Below are 15867 nucleotides of genomic sequence, written 5' to 3' on the forward strand. Positions count from 1 at the left end.
CCACCATACGTTATATACTTTTCCCCATATAACAAAGGCTGGTGACAATTTTTAAAGTACTGTTCTATGTAAGATTCAGGCAGAGGGTGGCACATGTGCATGATGAAAAATGTATTTGATCATTTTTATGTAATGTATGTTCACAGACTTAAGCTTTGAACATAACTTTTTTTTTCATTGTTAATCGTTGCTATGGTAACCAACTGGATATCATTCTTGGATGAAAGAACAAACAAATGTGCAGGAAAATTACAATTTTACTGTATTTTCAACACAAAATCCATCAATCACTGCAAATTTCATAAAGAAATTTTTGTTATTTTCAAAAACTATAATAAAAAATGTATTTATTTCAACAATTCAAGTTTTGGTTTTTTTTAATGTTTCTAAGCAATACTGATTCTTGAAATCTATAAATAGCCCAGTTGAGCAATTCTCAAAAATGCCTAAATTTTAATTACTTTTAAGTGGAAATTCATGAAAAAGCAATCAGTGTGTATAATTTCATTGATGAATTCAGAAACTGTAACCTTAGGATATGTAAATTATCAAATAAAAATTCTGCGTTTTCCGTTTTTTGATGAAACACACTTTGGGGGAAAAAAGGCGTTTTTAACGTATTTCGACAATTTCTAACATTAAACATTCTGAATATAATCCTCTATCCCCTTAACAGAATTATTTTATTAATTGATAGTTCCACTAAATTAAAAAAGAAATGATATACAGAGCAAAAGTAAAGTATTGAATCATAAATAAGTGACATTATTGGTTGCTATGGCAACATTTGACATTGACCTTTTTGCCTAATAGAGATCTTATGCAAATTGTATAGCATTATTGCATAAAGTTTAATTACAAAAGATTAGAAAAATACAGATGTCATGAGTAAACATATATTATTACTGGTATATAGGAATTGCCATTTACATTGACCTCAAAATTAATAGAAGGCTGTTTATTTTTACCTTTTGATGCAATCCCAAACAAGAGGCCTAAGGGCCTTAACAATCAACCAGAGAATAAAACAACAATTTAAAGAGAAAAAGTCTAGCATTCAGAAACAACTTATATACTAAGTTCTTATCTGTCTTCCATTTAGATTTTTATCCTGTATGTTTTGTTTTCTATTAAGACTCCACCCTATCTCCATGGGTCCTTATTTAACCAAATTTGATTCTACATCAGTGGTTTTGAGAAGAGGTCAAACCAACAACTCCAAACAAAATTTGCTCAGAAAAACACAATAGAGCTTTCAGATCGGGTGAGATAAAATGGAGGATTTTCTAATGATGATGTACAAAATTCACAGCAGAAGCCTAAGGGAAAATAACATCCAAAACAAAAATCAACAACATGGCATTACTAAGTTTGACCACACTATGTTATGGATATGCCATATAAATATCTTAGGATGTAAATTTGACTCAAACAAATGTGATTTGTGTTGACAAGTATGAACTAGGTTCAAGTGATATTTTGAAAAACTTCTGCATTTTGAAGTTCACTTAGAACACTCAGCAAGTCACTGTCATCTAATCCAAGCTTTTCGGCACAAATCACATTTGCTTGACTGGAATTTACAGCAAGTCGTGAAAAAAAGGATGAAATTTGACTTGGCTGTAGCCATTCACACGGTGAAAACTTCTTCCTTCCATCTTCCACCAGATTCCGCATCTCTAATGCAACAGCTGTGGGATTCTCCTTTCTACCACTTTCCTCTCCTTTCTTAAATAAATCAGTCAAGAAATCCTTCACTTTTTGAGAGAATCTGCTGTATCTTTTCTCTTTCTTCAAAGCCCATCCTCGAACTGGCAAATCCACACTGTCTGAAGCCTCTGGTTCATGTTCAACTCTAGGACGAGTAGTTGTCAGCACACTGTTGCACGTTTCTGCCCATAGTTTCTTTGTTTTATCACTTGAAGATTCTGACAATTTTTTGAACACATGATTCCCAATGAGCAGATGCTCATTAAGTTTACCAAAAGTCTGATATGACTTCACACATCCATATTCAGGACAAAAGAACAATTTAGAGTTCATTCCAGTAGGTTCGTTCTCACACTCCTCCTCGTCATTTGATATGCTATCAGACCGATCATGTGATCCTGATTCATCATCTGTATTTGGTGTCTTGAGATGAATTTTACCATGGTTCTCAGGATAGTTAAAGTCGCTGATGATTTTCAGACAGGTAGCCGACTGGGTTTGTCCTAGTTTCTGAAGACTCTCTGTGTCCTTAAAGCACCCCTCTCCAATTCCGTAGGCCCTCCATGTCTTAATTCCTGTTGATGTGAACTCTATGTTCGATATGAAGCTCACTCCCTTCCATGAATGTTTTGTGACTTCTTGTTTGGTGACATCAACATCAACAACAGCAATGCAAGTTCCCTTTACTCCTGCTCCACTATCAATTGCTTCCTTCATTTGGGTTGCTGTACATATATTGTGACCTTCTGAAGAAAATATCCTCATCTTTGACCTCATATGAGCAATTTTAGCATCGCAGTAACTCTTTCCACTCTGTGCTTCACTATAGTCATAACGCTTCACAGTAATACCTAAAATAATAAAATACACAGTCACAAATAATTTTTTTTTATAATATTAATAACTACAGTACATTTACATTACACATGTACATGTATTTTGCTTATAACATGTGTGGAAAGCATTCTAAACACCATAACATGTACAGAAGGTCAAAAGGTTAAGATAAACTATGCTTTTATTTAGAAAGTTACTCAGTTTGTTTGCACACACCATTGCACTTATAATACTTCATCTTTCCAAAAATAACAATTCAATGCTTTTATATACATGAATGTATATATATACATTCTCAAAGGTTCTTTTAAAGGACATAAGACTTTCATTTGCATAATGTTCAAACAGATAATATATGACTACAAAAAAGAAATTTAAACATTTGAACCTTATTTTTAAGATTGATGAAATCATGATTACCAAAAAGCAAGGAAAAACACTCATTTCTTAAAAATAAACAACATCCAAAAAGCAATTCCAAAGCAACAACTATGTAAGATGCTTTCATTGTACAATATACATGTATTTGTATACTGTGCAGAAATTAAAACAAAAACCAAAATACCTGTTCTCTCTGACAATGATGGTATGGAGAGCCATATCTGCCCACAATGGTAGCACCCAGCATTGTCTGATCTCAGGTAAGCTTCCGTAATGTTTGGCATATGTTGTTTAATGGTTACTAGTGTATGTTCTAGTAATGAAAGAACAGCAAAGAAGTCCTGTTTCACATAATCCATTATGTGAGTAAATGTCTTGTGCTACAAGTACAAAAGAGTAAAATTGTTTAAGGTACATGGACCTATAATGTAAGACAGTTTCATTTTTTTTCTAAACATAAACAACAAAACTTTCAAATGCCATACACATTTTATACACAAGTATATCTAACACTTTAGGCAAAAAAACCCTGACAATCAATTGACAGACCTTTGCTAATTACTTAGTATAAGAGTAATATTAATACATTAGCTTACCACCAAACTTCCATTTTGATCCTTGAAAACTGCAACACATACATGCCAGTGTACACCTTTCTGACCAAAGAAGTCTTTCATTTTCTCCCGGTACATCTGTGGTAAGTACTTCATTGCCCAGTCTAAAATCACTAGGACTTCGTTGTTCTTCAGGTCATGCAGAACGTCTATTCTTCCATCATCCTGATTCACGGTTCTTACAATATGAGATCTCCAGTCTTCTACTTGGGTAATGGACATTTCTAAATCCTGCAAAAATACCTCTTGCTCTTCTGATGGAGTCTTTATGATGACCTCACGGATTTCTGTCACAGCCTCACCAAATATATAACATCTGCTGCAGTTTTGGTTATGTTCATGATCACATGTAACACCAAGAAGGCTTGACTTGGGGTCACTCAGTGCATACTGTAAGCAGTGGAAAGCACATTCATCCTCTCGCTTGATGTGAAGTTTGTAGTCAGTCTTCAAGTACAGTCGTGCATTAAACAGCTTCTCCTTCATTTCTTTTTTCCATTGTTGAGGTTCATCAAGCTTATCTACTAAGCTGCTCAGACTGTCAAAAGCTGACGAACCATCAACTGCAATGTTATCAAGTCCTTTCAGGCACTTCCGTTTTGAGGCACTGCATGCATTTAGCACTTCATATAGAGTCGACTCACTTAGAGGCTCAAAGTTGATACTAGTGCAATAAGCATTGTAAAGTTTGATCAAATTTGAATGGATCATAGTCCTAACTATATCAGGAATTAGTAAAGTGTTTCCAGAATCTAGCTTTAGGTTCCTTGTAGTGTATGATGAAATCTCGTTGAATGATGGGTCACTGAAAAATTCAACCGCATGTTGTAACTTAGCATAATTGATTCTCTCTCTGTGTTGAGAAGATGCTTTTAGTTGAACATCTGATCCAGGACCATATACAAAAGCATGTCTTCTAGCTTTGTCTATCTGATGTTTTGTAATCTCTGGAAATTTTGTCAATAGTTCAGCCTTAGAACACCTGTGTACTATCAGGGACAAAAGTTGACATTTCAAATTTGCATCTTTGATATTGTGGTACATTTCACCAACAACATTGAAAAGGTCATCATCAGAAGATTCTGAACTTGGTAAAACTATTCTCTTAAGTCTTTGTCCTTGATGAGGAGCAATCGCATCTAGCAGAGCTGTACAAGTCTCTTCTGCTTTCCTTTTGTAGTACCTAATAATTACAAAAACAATTAAGATACAGGTAGTTAAGAGTGCATGACACAAAATAGACAAAAGCTACACCTGTGCATATGAGACCAGAGGCATTGTGGGCATGCTCACAATTAACTAATCTTTGAGTAAATTTGGACATAACTTAAAGACACATTTAAACTTTGTGTGAAGAATGAACTAATGTTCATTAATTAGAAAATTATACATCAAACACAAATTTAACACTTTTTTCTGCCTGTAACCTTGAAATTGTCAAAATGACCTTTGCTTAGATTATGACAACCCTAAAGTCATAAGCTATCTTTGTGTCAAGTTACTGCCAGTTTATGAATCTTAAATTCACCAATCACCTATTCCCAAAGACTTCTATATAGCTGCTAAAGTACAAATTTTAGTCCAGCTTTTTGAACTTCAAGTTTTCTGTTTTACAGATTTATAATTCAAAGCACAAAATAAACTGTTATAATTACTGTAGGTGTTACAAGAAACAATTAAATAATCACACATGTTGTTATAATAAATGACACTTGACAGTTTTGTGCTCCTGTTTAGGGGAGATATATACTATGATTGGGGCTGATTGGCTTCTTCTTAGGTGTGTTGCATACTGAGGTAGTGACACAATCACACTTTATTTTTCACAATTTTCTTGCACCATTTTCACATTCACCAAATAACCAGAAAATGGAACTTTTGATATCATGTTTATGATAACTGTATAGATTCACCTATACCTGACAAGTCTTAAAAACAAAATAACAATGTTGTCAATGAATGAACCATGTTTGGAGTATTCATAAGAAGATAACCAATGCATTACTGGGCAGTCAAAACTTGTTAAAATCAAAGAACATTTATAAAATGTCAAAAATCTGACAAGGTGTACTATTGTCTACATCCCTACAGATTTGATTAAGACTAATGTCTAAGTATGAAGTACTATAATATGTAGTTGTACTCTATTTCCCAGTATTTCCCGGGAAATACCAGTAATTCCCGGGAATTACCAGTATTTCCCACCATCCTGGGAAAAATGAGTATTTCCCGCTTTTTTGCCAACCCTGGTCAAGTATCAACTTCTAAGTTGTAGACAGTACATTTTTTGCAAATAACCTTGAACTTGTAGAATGATCTTGGGGCATACTCATTACACAGCCTCAGGTTATAAACAATTCTTTATACCAAGTATGAGATATCACTGAATCTCCATTACAAAGTTAAAGCCCAGCAAAGACAGATGGACAAGGTGATTCCTATAACCCCTCTCCATTATTGTTTGCAGGGGATATAATAAACAAATGTTATTGTGCATGGAAACAATGATGGTCTCGTATTATTTTCATCCAAGAAAAAAAGTTAAATCTTAAAACATTAGTGTAATTTAGTCACCTTAAAGTTCGTTCTTTAACATCCACCAAGTCTGTGCCTAGTCTTGAGCGAAGAGGACTAATTTGACCTTGGCTTATGATGTTGATGGCTGCATTAACATCAGCCAACTGAATTTCTTGAAGGGGAAGTGCCTCCTCTTCCTGACTCCAGTTAGAACTTTGGCTGCAAACTGCGCTGCTTTGACTATCACTCTGTTACAAAATCAAAAGTTATGTACATTAATAAATTACAGCTACATGTACTACAATGTATACATGCATATTATGCATGTACATGTACTTTGAAGACAGCAAATTTTAGTTTTTGCAACATATATATTTGTTTGACATGTGATCCACATAACCCACTTGAGCACATGTAACAATTTGGGGTTCTTTTTCATGGCCACTACTTCCTAATCTCTTCATATGGGTGTGGAGAAGGTTTTCACTCTCATGACATTTACAATTTTAATTGATGCACTTTACAGTCTGACTGCCTCTCCTAATGTAAATGTATGTGAAGAAGTATAACTACAGTATTTCTTCAGATTTTTTGGTGTTTACATGAAATTCATTAAATTCATTCAACACTTACCAGTACTAAGTCTTCATAAATGGAATTATCTGTCTGTCTTGTACGGAGTCTGCAAGTCCATGCTTCATCATTTGTTTCATTCAAAGGCTGAGAAAAAAAAAATGATGGAAATGTTATAGCAATGAAATCATACATTTGCAGCAAGAATATTCATTTGATAATTCACATAAATAAAAGCCAAATACAGAAATTAATATCTTTTTTTTAGGCCTTTCAATACTCTACAGTCAGAGCTGCATGAAGCAATTTTAAATGCCTGTCTTAATGATCATGCAGAACTTGCTGATTCAAATTTCATCATTGGCAAAATATACAATTTGAAATTATTCTGAAACAGCCTCTATAAATGCATAATTTTATCCCTTTACTTTTCTTGATGTAGTATACATTGTTATGTACATATGATATCACTGATTATGTGGTTTTAAATACCATACATGTTGAATACAACTTGAAAGGTTCAAAACACTTTAAATTAACAAAATATTGACTGCAAGACATGAGTTTTACATACAGCATCAGTACATGAAGACTTCTGGTTTTTGAGAGAGTCTGTTGTATGTTCTCTGTTGTCTTCTATGGGAACTTCAACCTAATAAAGATAATATATTTTACAATTTAATTAAACTTGGATACAATCATTTCTTTTTATCACAGTACACAGACCTACATATTCTTGTGTTGCCTACTGAGCAGAGCAATTTACACTTAGAGATCACTTTACCTGGAGTCTTTGTCTGAAACACCCCTTACATCTCAAAAACTGAAAAATGCATGGATTTGATATTTTGTGCATACATGTATGATGCTTGGCACTAGGACTTATATAAATACAATGGTTACCAACCTCATGACCTTTCATTATACATGTAACATGTACAATCAATAGAGCCCAGCCTTATTGATAACACACATCCAATGAAGCATGACGACGGATAAAAACGGAAAGTACATGTAATAGGTAATTAATCTGACTTAGGTGAATTAAAAATGCCCATGCCTTAATTGCCTTAACTCACATTCATATACTATTATGCAACTATGGATAAGTAACTTATTTTATACAACAGGAAATTAACAGTAGTAAAATAAGATTGCATTTGTTACCTCTCCTATTGATGATGGAAGATTCAAGTAATCTCCATGGCATTTTCTGCATATTCCTAAAATTTTAAGAGAAAAGTATTAAATTTATCATTTTTTAAAAATATATCTCTGTATAATAAGTCCATCATAATAATTGACTTACAACTCTTCTTTACTTCTAGAGGTAAATTTTAAATGACAGATTTATCATATCCCTAGAGTGTTCTTTAGCTTTTTTTTAACATTGATGAACATTTCAATGTTTATTTTCTTGTTTATAATTATATATATCTTTATATGTATATATGTGTGAGAGCTAAAGTGAGCGTGTTTAATTAACCATTGTAATACATTGTATGTATGATAACATGTTTACTCAGTTCATTGTATATGCAACCTTCACTTCTGATATGAAGAGGACATTTATGAGCATTGTATGCCTGATGCCAAATTCATTCAGTTTTTCTGAATAAGTATTGCCTGATGGATTCAGCAAATATACCATCTGGGCCTCCTAATTGTACATGCAAAAAATGTGTTTTATCATATAATGTATGGTTGATGAAAATTCTAATACATGCGGGTATAAAAGCATTTAAATTACCAATCATCAGCTGATCAAATAAATCTACTGATTGAATCAGATATGAAAATACATGTAATTTGATACATGTATATGTACTTGTATCAGGTACATAGACCAATGTAGAACCCCCCCAGTTTTTGTCCATGCAGGGTCATGAAAATTTTAATTAACTCTTGCGAGATATTTTACTGTTACTGTGTCTCATTTTAGAATTTAAATAGCTTCTGTTAAAAATCTTGCTGAATATAAACATGATGAATAAGAATAACTTACCAGAACCGACTGGCACTAAAATTCCAAACTCAGAAATCATCCGCTTACACATGCGAGAGTTAAAACTCCGATATGGTTTGGCAGTTCCCTTATGGTTAGGATACTGACAAGAGGTCTTGGGACGCCAGTGAATACCTAGAAAATCTCTGTGATAGGGACAAACTGTGAATGTTTCCTCGACAGTGAAGAGTCCCACCCGCTTGCAAATTAGATCTGCTTCACTGAACACATCAGCCTCTCCTTTTACACCAGATCGAACTCCATTTTTGATTAGATGTGAAACAATACCTCTCTTGCAGTCTTTTAATCTAGTCAAATTTGTTTCTGATGGATGAAGAGGTGAAAAATCACAACAAGTTGAGGAATAAACACTAATAGAGCATCTTTCAATGAAGTCTGCCATATTGATGCCCCGATGCATTATGGGAAACGGGAGATAACTCTTGTGGTTAAAATTGGGAGAAGGGACATAACTTTAGAAGCAAAATATTTAATAGCATGGAGAAAACACAAAAAATTAACAAATCTATATGAAAGCAAAAATAAAAATAAAAATATTTTTATCATGAAAAACAATTTCTTTGAATGCTTTTTGTAAATATCATTAATTTAAAATGGGTGAACTTTAATGATATTCTATAGAAATTCAACCAAACCCATTATTTACCTTGGGGGTGAATATCACAATATACCAAAGAAATGATTTTTTTTTAATTCATAAAGTTAAAGAGGTTTAATTTGAATGACAATTGAAAAGAAATTAACAAATTTAAAATTTAATGTGTGTAATGCCTGCATAGGGCCTGCCTGACTCTTACACGGAGCAGTACTTAACACAGAAACGACCCTTTATTTTATGAATCTCACCATGTATTATGACGTACCATACCTTAACGTAGCTCGCGGGTTTGCTGACGTCACAATAGGATTCGGCGTACAGAGTTGACCGTCATAGCAAACTCATACATTTCTTTTGAAAATAACAAATGATCTTAAAAACATAAAATGAAATAATTTAAAAAGCTAAATTGCACTTTATACAAACATTTATAATTATCAAGTGCGAAAAATTTAAAGATGTGACATACATTGTCGCATTTAGTTATATAAGGTATGAGTGTGCGTTGGAACTATTTAATCTGATTTATGTTTAGACAAGTACATGGTAAAAAAATTGAACCGTATGCATTAACTTTGGTCGTTCTGTATATTCAAATACCGATATAACTAATAAAATTATTTTGGCTTTAGCTAGTTATCGTATACGATTACAAACTTATTAATATGCCAATAGTTGTATGGTAATTGTTTTTGCAATGAATGCATGCTTGACTGATTGAGTTTCATGAAAAGAAAAGTAGCCAAGTTTCCTCTCTTCAAAACCTTACATTAATTGCATGTGTGCATTCGAAAACATTCATTATAATTTTGATTGGATTTGCATGTTCTTATATGTGTTAATCGGCTATTCTGGCCAACCAGCGCATTTTCATTTTTTGATTCTCAAACGAAAGAAATTGATGACGTCGGGCTAACGTCGTGATGAAAATATAGGATTTTGTGAAATCTTTTAAATCTTTAAAGTTGTTTTGCGAAAAACTGGCCGAGAACACATATTGATTTTTTTTAATGAATTGATTCAAAATTATCTCTTCTGTTAGTGTGTTGAGTAAAATTAAGTTCGTCTAGATCGTTTAAAAGTTTGAAGCATAGTTTTAAAATGCGGTTTTTGACTAAGATATGCATTTTACTATATATTTCATTGAAATGGCGTTGCATTATTTTATCAGCGACACTGTGTTTGAATCACGATTACATTATTACTACGCAGACGAATCTCAAATAATTTTTTAAAATAAAACCCTGAAACCTATTGATCACGTGGACAAATTTTCAAGGTAGGTTTTCTCTCAAGCAGGTAAACCCGCGAGCTACCTGAAAGCAGCTATGGCGTTCCATACTTTTCGAATATTTTTTGTATGCTGGTCAACCGGACTTTATTGCAATGTTCTTATTTAGATAAGATATTGCATAAAATATTCTTCGCACGAAGTCGATTTCCCAGTTTTGAGTAATTGCCAAACACATGTTACACGTGTTTTCTTATTGTATATGGATCTGGTTGTAGTTTTATCTTAAAATATACCGGTATACCAAGTAAAGCGATCTCCCTGTTTCGTAAGAGAAAATCGGGAAAACAAGGTCTATTTCGCAGCTCTGTGGTACTGCAAGACACCTAATGAAATTTTGTAATGAAAGGTGAAAAGTTTTCTTCCGTAATTACTCGTTCTTAACATCAGAGGTGTGCAGAAATGTTTTTCCTTTACCTTTTCTGTAAACGAGCAGTGACATTTACGGGAATTGTGTTCGATTTGAAAAAATAATCACCCATTTAGCACTGAAAATATCTTCTTAAATAACAAAGGTAAACAGTAACTATAATTAACAGGAACATTTCCAAATCTGTAATCTAGTACTTAGACCAACTAGAGTAAGACAACCAAGATAAACACCCAATATATGCCGATCTTGCAGGCGTTTGTTAGGCTTCCAAATATTTGAATGCAGGGGTACCTTGCAATTCTTTTTCAAAGTGAAATAAAATAGGTAACAAAGTGACCAAAATACGCTTATTCGGAAATCTGTAGAAGGCATATGTAGTTTATGTGCTGGTGACAGTAATTCAATTCAAGGTCCGATAAAGAGAGTTATGTAACAAAACATATATTTGTTGAAGAAGCTCAACTTGAACTTATTTAAGGGTTTTTCAAAGCTCTCTAAATTTAGGTCACCTCTAACAAATTTTAAACCCAAATGAGGGATTCCCAGAAATCCAAAGACAAACTGCTTGGCTTATGCTTATTAAAATCATAGAAAATTGTCTTAAAGTCAACGAGAATTGTTTTTACATGTTTTGTTGCTCAGACATTAAACAAATGTACAGAATGACCCAGTGTAGGACAACCGACATCACTAATAAGATATCATTATGATCTTATTTATTTTTTTTTTAAAATGGGAGGGAGCATTCTTTGGCCTCGATCTAACCTTCTGAATAATAGGTATTATGTAAGCTGCCTTATACTGGCCCTGAACCAAATTCCTTACTGAAGGTTTAATTACATCCTGGTTCAGTTCGTGCATTAATTCATAATAATTCGGTTACTTTGAATAATGCAAGTACTAGCTAGACTTTGACCCGTGCATGCACGGGTGAACATTACATATGATATCGGACATTTACGAAATAGATACATCGACACACCCTGTATTGTTGACGTTTACATAACCAAGCTTTAAGCCTTCAATAATGCTATTAGTTTCACTACACTCTGCTCAGTTAATATAATCTAACTGTGTCTCGGGACTATGGAGGGTAATCGTGTTCAAAAATCCAGACATGTAAACTATGTAATCGTATTGTTGGGTGAGTCTGAGTATGAATATGTGCAATTCTGATCGTGTAACCTATAAAACTCAGGAATGAACACTTTAGAGTTGACCCCGCAGGCCTTCAATCTAATTTTTCCTGCAGATGCTAATTGGCATTTGCAGCTGTAAAATGATGTTTGTTATTTACATGTAACTTGCCACTATAATACAAACTTTCTATCTGTAGTCTCTGCATTTGTATTTTTGTTTTCTGAAATATCATGGTTGACATGTTGCAAATCAACAAATGTAAAGTCTACACGAGTTTGTCGAATTTTGACATGACCATATATGGAAACAGTGACGTCACCGATAGAAAAAGGCTAGCTGCAGGTAAAGGCATGCTGTAATCGCCGGAATAGGGACGGAATAAATATATAAAAAAATATAAGGATGGTCTATAATCATAATATATCTGGAGAACAACTTGTCTTAGAATGTACTATTTTTCGGAAAGTTATCGATAAGAAAAACAAAGAATATAAAGACATATATTGGTTTTGAGATTTTGATTAATATGAGACATACATGTAAGAAGCACCCTTTAAAAATAAATAAATAAAAATCCCAAAAGTAAGGTTAACTGTCGTGAAATTAAAATGTGTATAAATTATTTTTAAAAATGTTTCATTTTGCATTGTCAGCAACATGTAGGGAAAAAAGCCTATCATGCAGGTGAAAATTGGCATTTTTTAAAATTTCAAGCAATTATTACGGAATATTAGCATGACGTCCTGAATGTCGGTTCAATTGTGAAATTGGTTGATAAAAAAATCCCGGAGAGCTATCATAATACAGCTTTACAGCCACTTGTGAACATGTACTGTTTGCCATAAGCAACTATAGTCTGTCCCATGATATTTATGCAGCACATTTGGACGATTTTCTAATTTAAATACACATACCTGTGAAAGAAGTGCAATTGAAATAGTTGAATCGGATAATTTTCAAGATAATTTCTTTGACACATTATCATCTTTCACTCGGAAAAATTCACAGGAATAAAAACAGATTCCTTACGGAGATTTATAATGGGGAATGTTTACATATTTTCTCCATTCGGAATACATCGCACAATTTTCAACATTATCATCCGGGCTTGCTGCAATACAAAATCTCCGTAGACATCACATTTTTAGCATTGTATTTAAACCTGATAAGCTAACAGGGGTGTTTCGACTGAGAAATCTTGGAAATTTTTCCAAAAAAGTATAAATACATGTATAGTTACATACATTTTATTTTTCCGCAAAAAATTACCAAATCTTTGCAGGTCGTTTATTCTAACTAATTCAGAAAAATAACAAGAGAAAAGCTGTCAATGTAACAGCAAACCGGGTTTTCTTTTATGTGAACAGTATCCATATTATAATCCATTTGTCAATCCTGAATTGATAAATACTACCTATCCAAATAAATGGGTACTCTATATGCAATGTATTTGCCAAAAATGACTAAGTTCAACAGCTGATATTTTTTGACAAATTACCAGAAATCAAAATCCTAGCAATTTGCATACCTCTGATTTATGTATAAGTGTTATGCAAAAGAACAATTTCCTATCTCAAAAACTGTACGAGGAGTTATCGGTAGAATAAGGGTACCTTTTTGGCAGCCACTCACCCGCCCGCCATTTTCACTTTTTCAATAATCGAAAAACCCGGTTAAAAATTCTCTCTAAAAATTCGTAGAACATGGGACCACACGGCGGTCTCCGAACCTCATGCCGCTCAAACTATATTTACCCCCTTAAGAAATTTCTTGATCCGTCTCATTTCTAGAAAAGAGTCCGCATTTACTTATATTCCAGTTTAAATTACATGTCAAATTATTTTAGAGAAATAAGATATTAGGCATTTCTTTTTAACCCTTATCATACAATACCATGAGAATTATATTACATAAATTAGCGCATTCGTCACATCGGCGACGATTTTTATGTACATGACCCTCTTCCTGTTTGGTCCAGTTTCAATCATACCTTTAAAAAAATCTAAAAATAATACCGGTATTTTCGATAGAAGATAGATAAGTGTCCTTCATTAAAAGCTTATTGCAACAGTTAAGATGAATATTATGTTTATGATTTATCCATTCAGGTGTAATGAAGAATAATGACCCCCGTAGAATAATGACCGGGGGTCATTTTTCTACGTAGAAAAATGACCCCCCGGTCATTATTCTACGCAGAAAAATGACCCCCCGGTCATTATTCTATGTAGAAAAATGACCCCTTTGACTGAAGAATAAGTGTCATTTTCATAAAAATGAGCACATTCCACATGAAGAAAAGTGACCCCTGTAGAATAATGACCCCCTTGTAGATTAAAGTTTTTCAGTGTATTTTTTTATTATTTGTGAAATAGTCTTTACACTATTGTAATTTTTACTGCTGAAGATTACAGAAAGTAACAGAAATTATAATTCATATTCAAATAAACTTAGAGTGAAAGAAGGGGTATATCTTAGAAAATAAAAGTCCTTCCGTTATAACAAGATATTGACGTATTGCATCGGGGTATGGTTGTCATCTTAACAATTACATTTACATATATCTATGGTGTTCCGATAGGGCCACTTCGACCTTAGGGCGAAGATGCCAAGTTGCAAAGGCGATAGTGCGAAGGCGAAAGAGCAAAAGTGCGTAGATGCGACGACGAAGCGCGAAGATGTGATGCCTAAAATGCGAAGGTGCGAAGGCGAAGGAGCAATACTTCTATCACTCCTTCCCAACTTTGCATGCACTCTGGCCTTCGCATCTTCGCACTTTCGCCTTCGCCTTTTTTGATTGCATTCAGTAAGTTTCGGTCGATTACATAGAATTTAATATAGGCACCGTACTTGCTAAGGTTTTCTGATTAATCCATGCTATTATTAATACACATGCGCTAGGCCATCTATGAATGTTTATAAATATTTTAATGTGTACATGTAACATATATGTTTACCAGTGCTGGCTATGCCTAATCATTATCTACTCCACACAAAATTTAATGTCCACCATAATGTGTACATATGCACTTCCAGACTCCTGTCACTTACCAGCCGTCTCTTTACCGTGGACCAAACACAGTAACAATGTAATTTCATTATGCGACACTCCTTGCTCATGCATGTATCTAGAGGGGGATAATAGGTCCGCCCCCCCCCCCGCCCCCGGAAAATTCAATATTAATAATTTCACGCAGTAAAAGGGGAGAGGGAGTCCGGACCCAATCCCCCTGGATAATTTTATTTTATTAATTTTATAAAAATAAAATTTCCAAAATATGCCTCGGAACCCTATAAACGATGGAGAGCTCCGCAATTATAAAACATAGGTAATCACATATTGCAAAGCTCACCGAGACGAGGCATCACCTTTATGAGGCATCGCCTCTATGAGACCACCTTTATCATATCATATGAAAACCATCCTTTATGATCTTGGATATTCATTGATTCTGTTTTGAAACAATATCGTATATCATGATCATCTGTTAAAAAATTGTATGTTAATCATATGTTCATATGATAATCAATACAATAAGTATAATATCAGGTCGTTATCCGGTTTGAAGTCGCGAGAAGAGTCAGTTCTTGTTCTTCGAGAAATACTGAAGAAATACTGAATGTATTCATACGCACCAGATTTGGTGATTAAGTCTTCTGTGTTGTGTGTAAATATCACTAAAATTAACCAATGCAATTTAATAGAGGGAAAGAAAGTGAATGTAAACATTATAGTTTGATATTGTATTGTATGATACTGTATCATATTTGATACATAATATGATATTGTATTGTATGATACAATAT

The 15867-nt window shown here is 33.6% G+C and overlaps 2 protein-coding genes across 2 annotated transcripts; both read right to left on the bottom strand.

Annotated features, from left to right (window-relative positions):
- Positions 1–236: 236 nt before the first annotated feature.
- Positions 237–4728, bottom strand: LOC136270234 (uncharacterized). Its single transcript, XM_066067237.1, has 3 exons — positions 3525–4728; positions 3113–3308; positions 237–2561 (listed from the first exon to the last, which is right to left on the bottom strand). Exons 1-3 carry the CDS (start codon positions 4584–4586, stop codon positions 1468–1470), a joined length of 2352 nt encoding a protein of 783 aa, XP_065923309.1. The 5' UTR covers positions 4587–4728; the 3' UTR covers positions 237–1467.
- A 1384-nt stretch (positions 4729–6112) lies between these two features.
- On the bottom strand, positions 6113–9078 carry LOC136270350 (uncharacterized). The gene is made up of 5 exons (XM_066067806.1): positions 8638–9078; positions 7800–7855; positions 7207–7284; positions 6693–6779; positions 6113–6307 (listed from the first exon to the last, which is right to left on the bottom strand). Exons 1-5 carry the CDS (start codon positions 9056–9058, stop codon positions 6113–6115), a joined length of 837 nt encoding a protein of 278 aa, XP_065923878.1. The 5' UTR covers positions 9059–9078.
- Between the last annotated feature and the right edge of the window lie 6789 nt (positions 9079–15867).

The sequence above is a fragment of the Magallana gigas genome, chromosome 7, assembly GCF_963853765.1.
Source record: "Magallana gigas chromosome 7, xbMagGiga1.1, whole genome shotgun sequence".
Lineage (NCBI taxonomy): Eukaryota > Metazoa > Mollusca > Bivalvia > Ostreida > Ostreidae > Magallana > Magallana gigas.

What these genes read in the sequence shown, in the direction of transcription:
- LOC136270234 (XM_066067237.1), bottom strand. Translation starts at nt 4,586, where the DNA reads ATGTACCACAATATCAAAGATGCAAATTTGAAATGTCAACTTTTGTCC. An exon ending in ATCAAAATGGAAGTTTGGTG is followed by an intron (nt 3,309 to 3,524) that starts GTAAGCTAATGT and finishes TTGTACTTGTAG; the next exon opens with CACAAGACATTTACTCACAT. An exon ending in ATCATTGTCAGAGAGAACAG is followed by an intron (nt 2,562 to 3,112) that starts GTATTTTGGTTT and finishes TTATTATTTTAG; the next exon opens with GTATTACTGTGAAGCGTTAT.
- LOC136270350 (XM_066067806.1), bottom strand. Translation starts at nt 9,058, where the DNA reads ATGCATCGGGGCATCAATATGGCAGACTTCATTGAAAGATGCTCTATT. An exon ending in TTCCATCATCAATAGGAGAG is followed by an intron (nt 7,285 to 7,799) that starts GTAACAAATGCA and finishes TATCTTTATTAG; the next exon opens with GTTGAAGTTCCCATAGAAGA. An exon ending in TTTATGAAGACTTAGTACTG is followed by an intron (nt 6,308 to 6,692) that starts GTAAGTGTTGAA and finishes ATTTTGTAACAG; the next exon opens with AGTGATAGTCAAAGCAGCGC.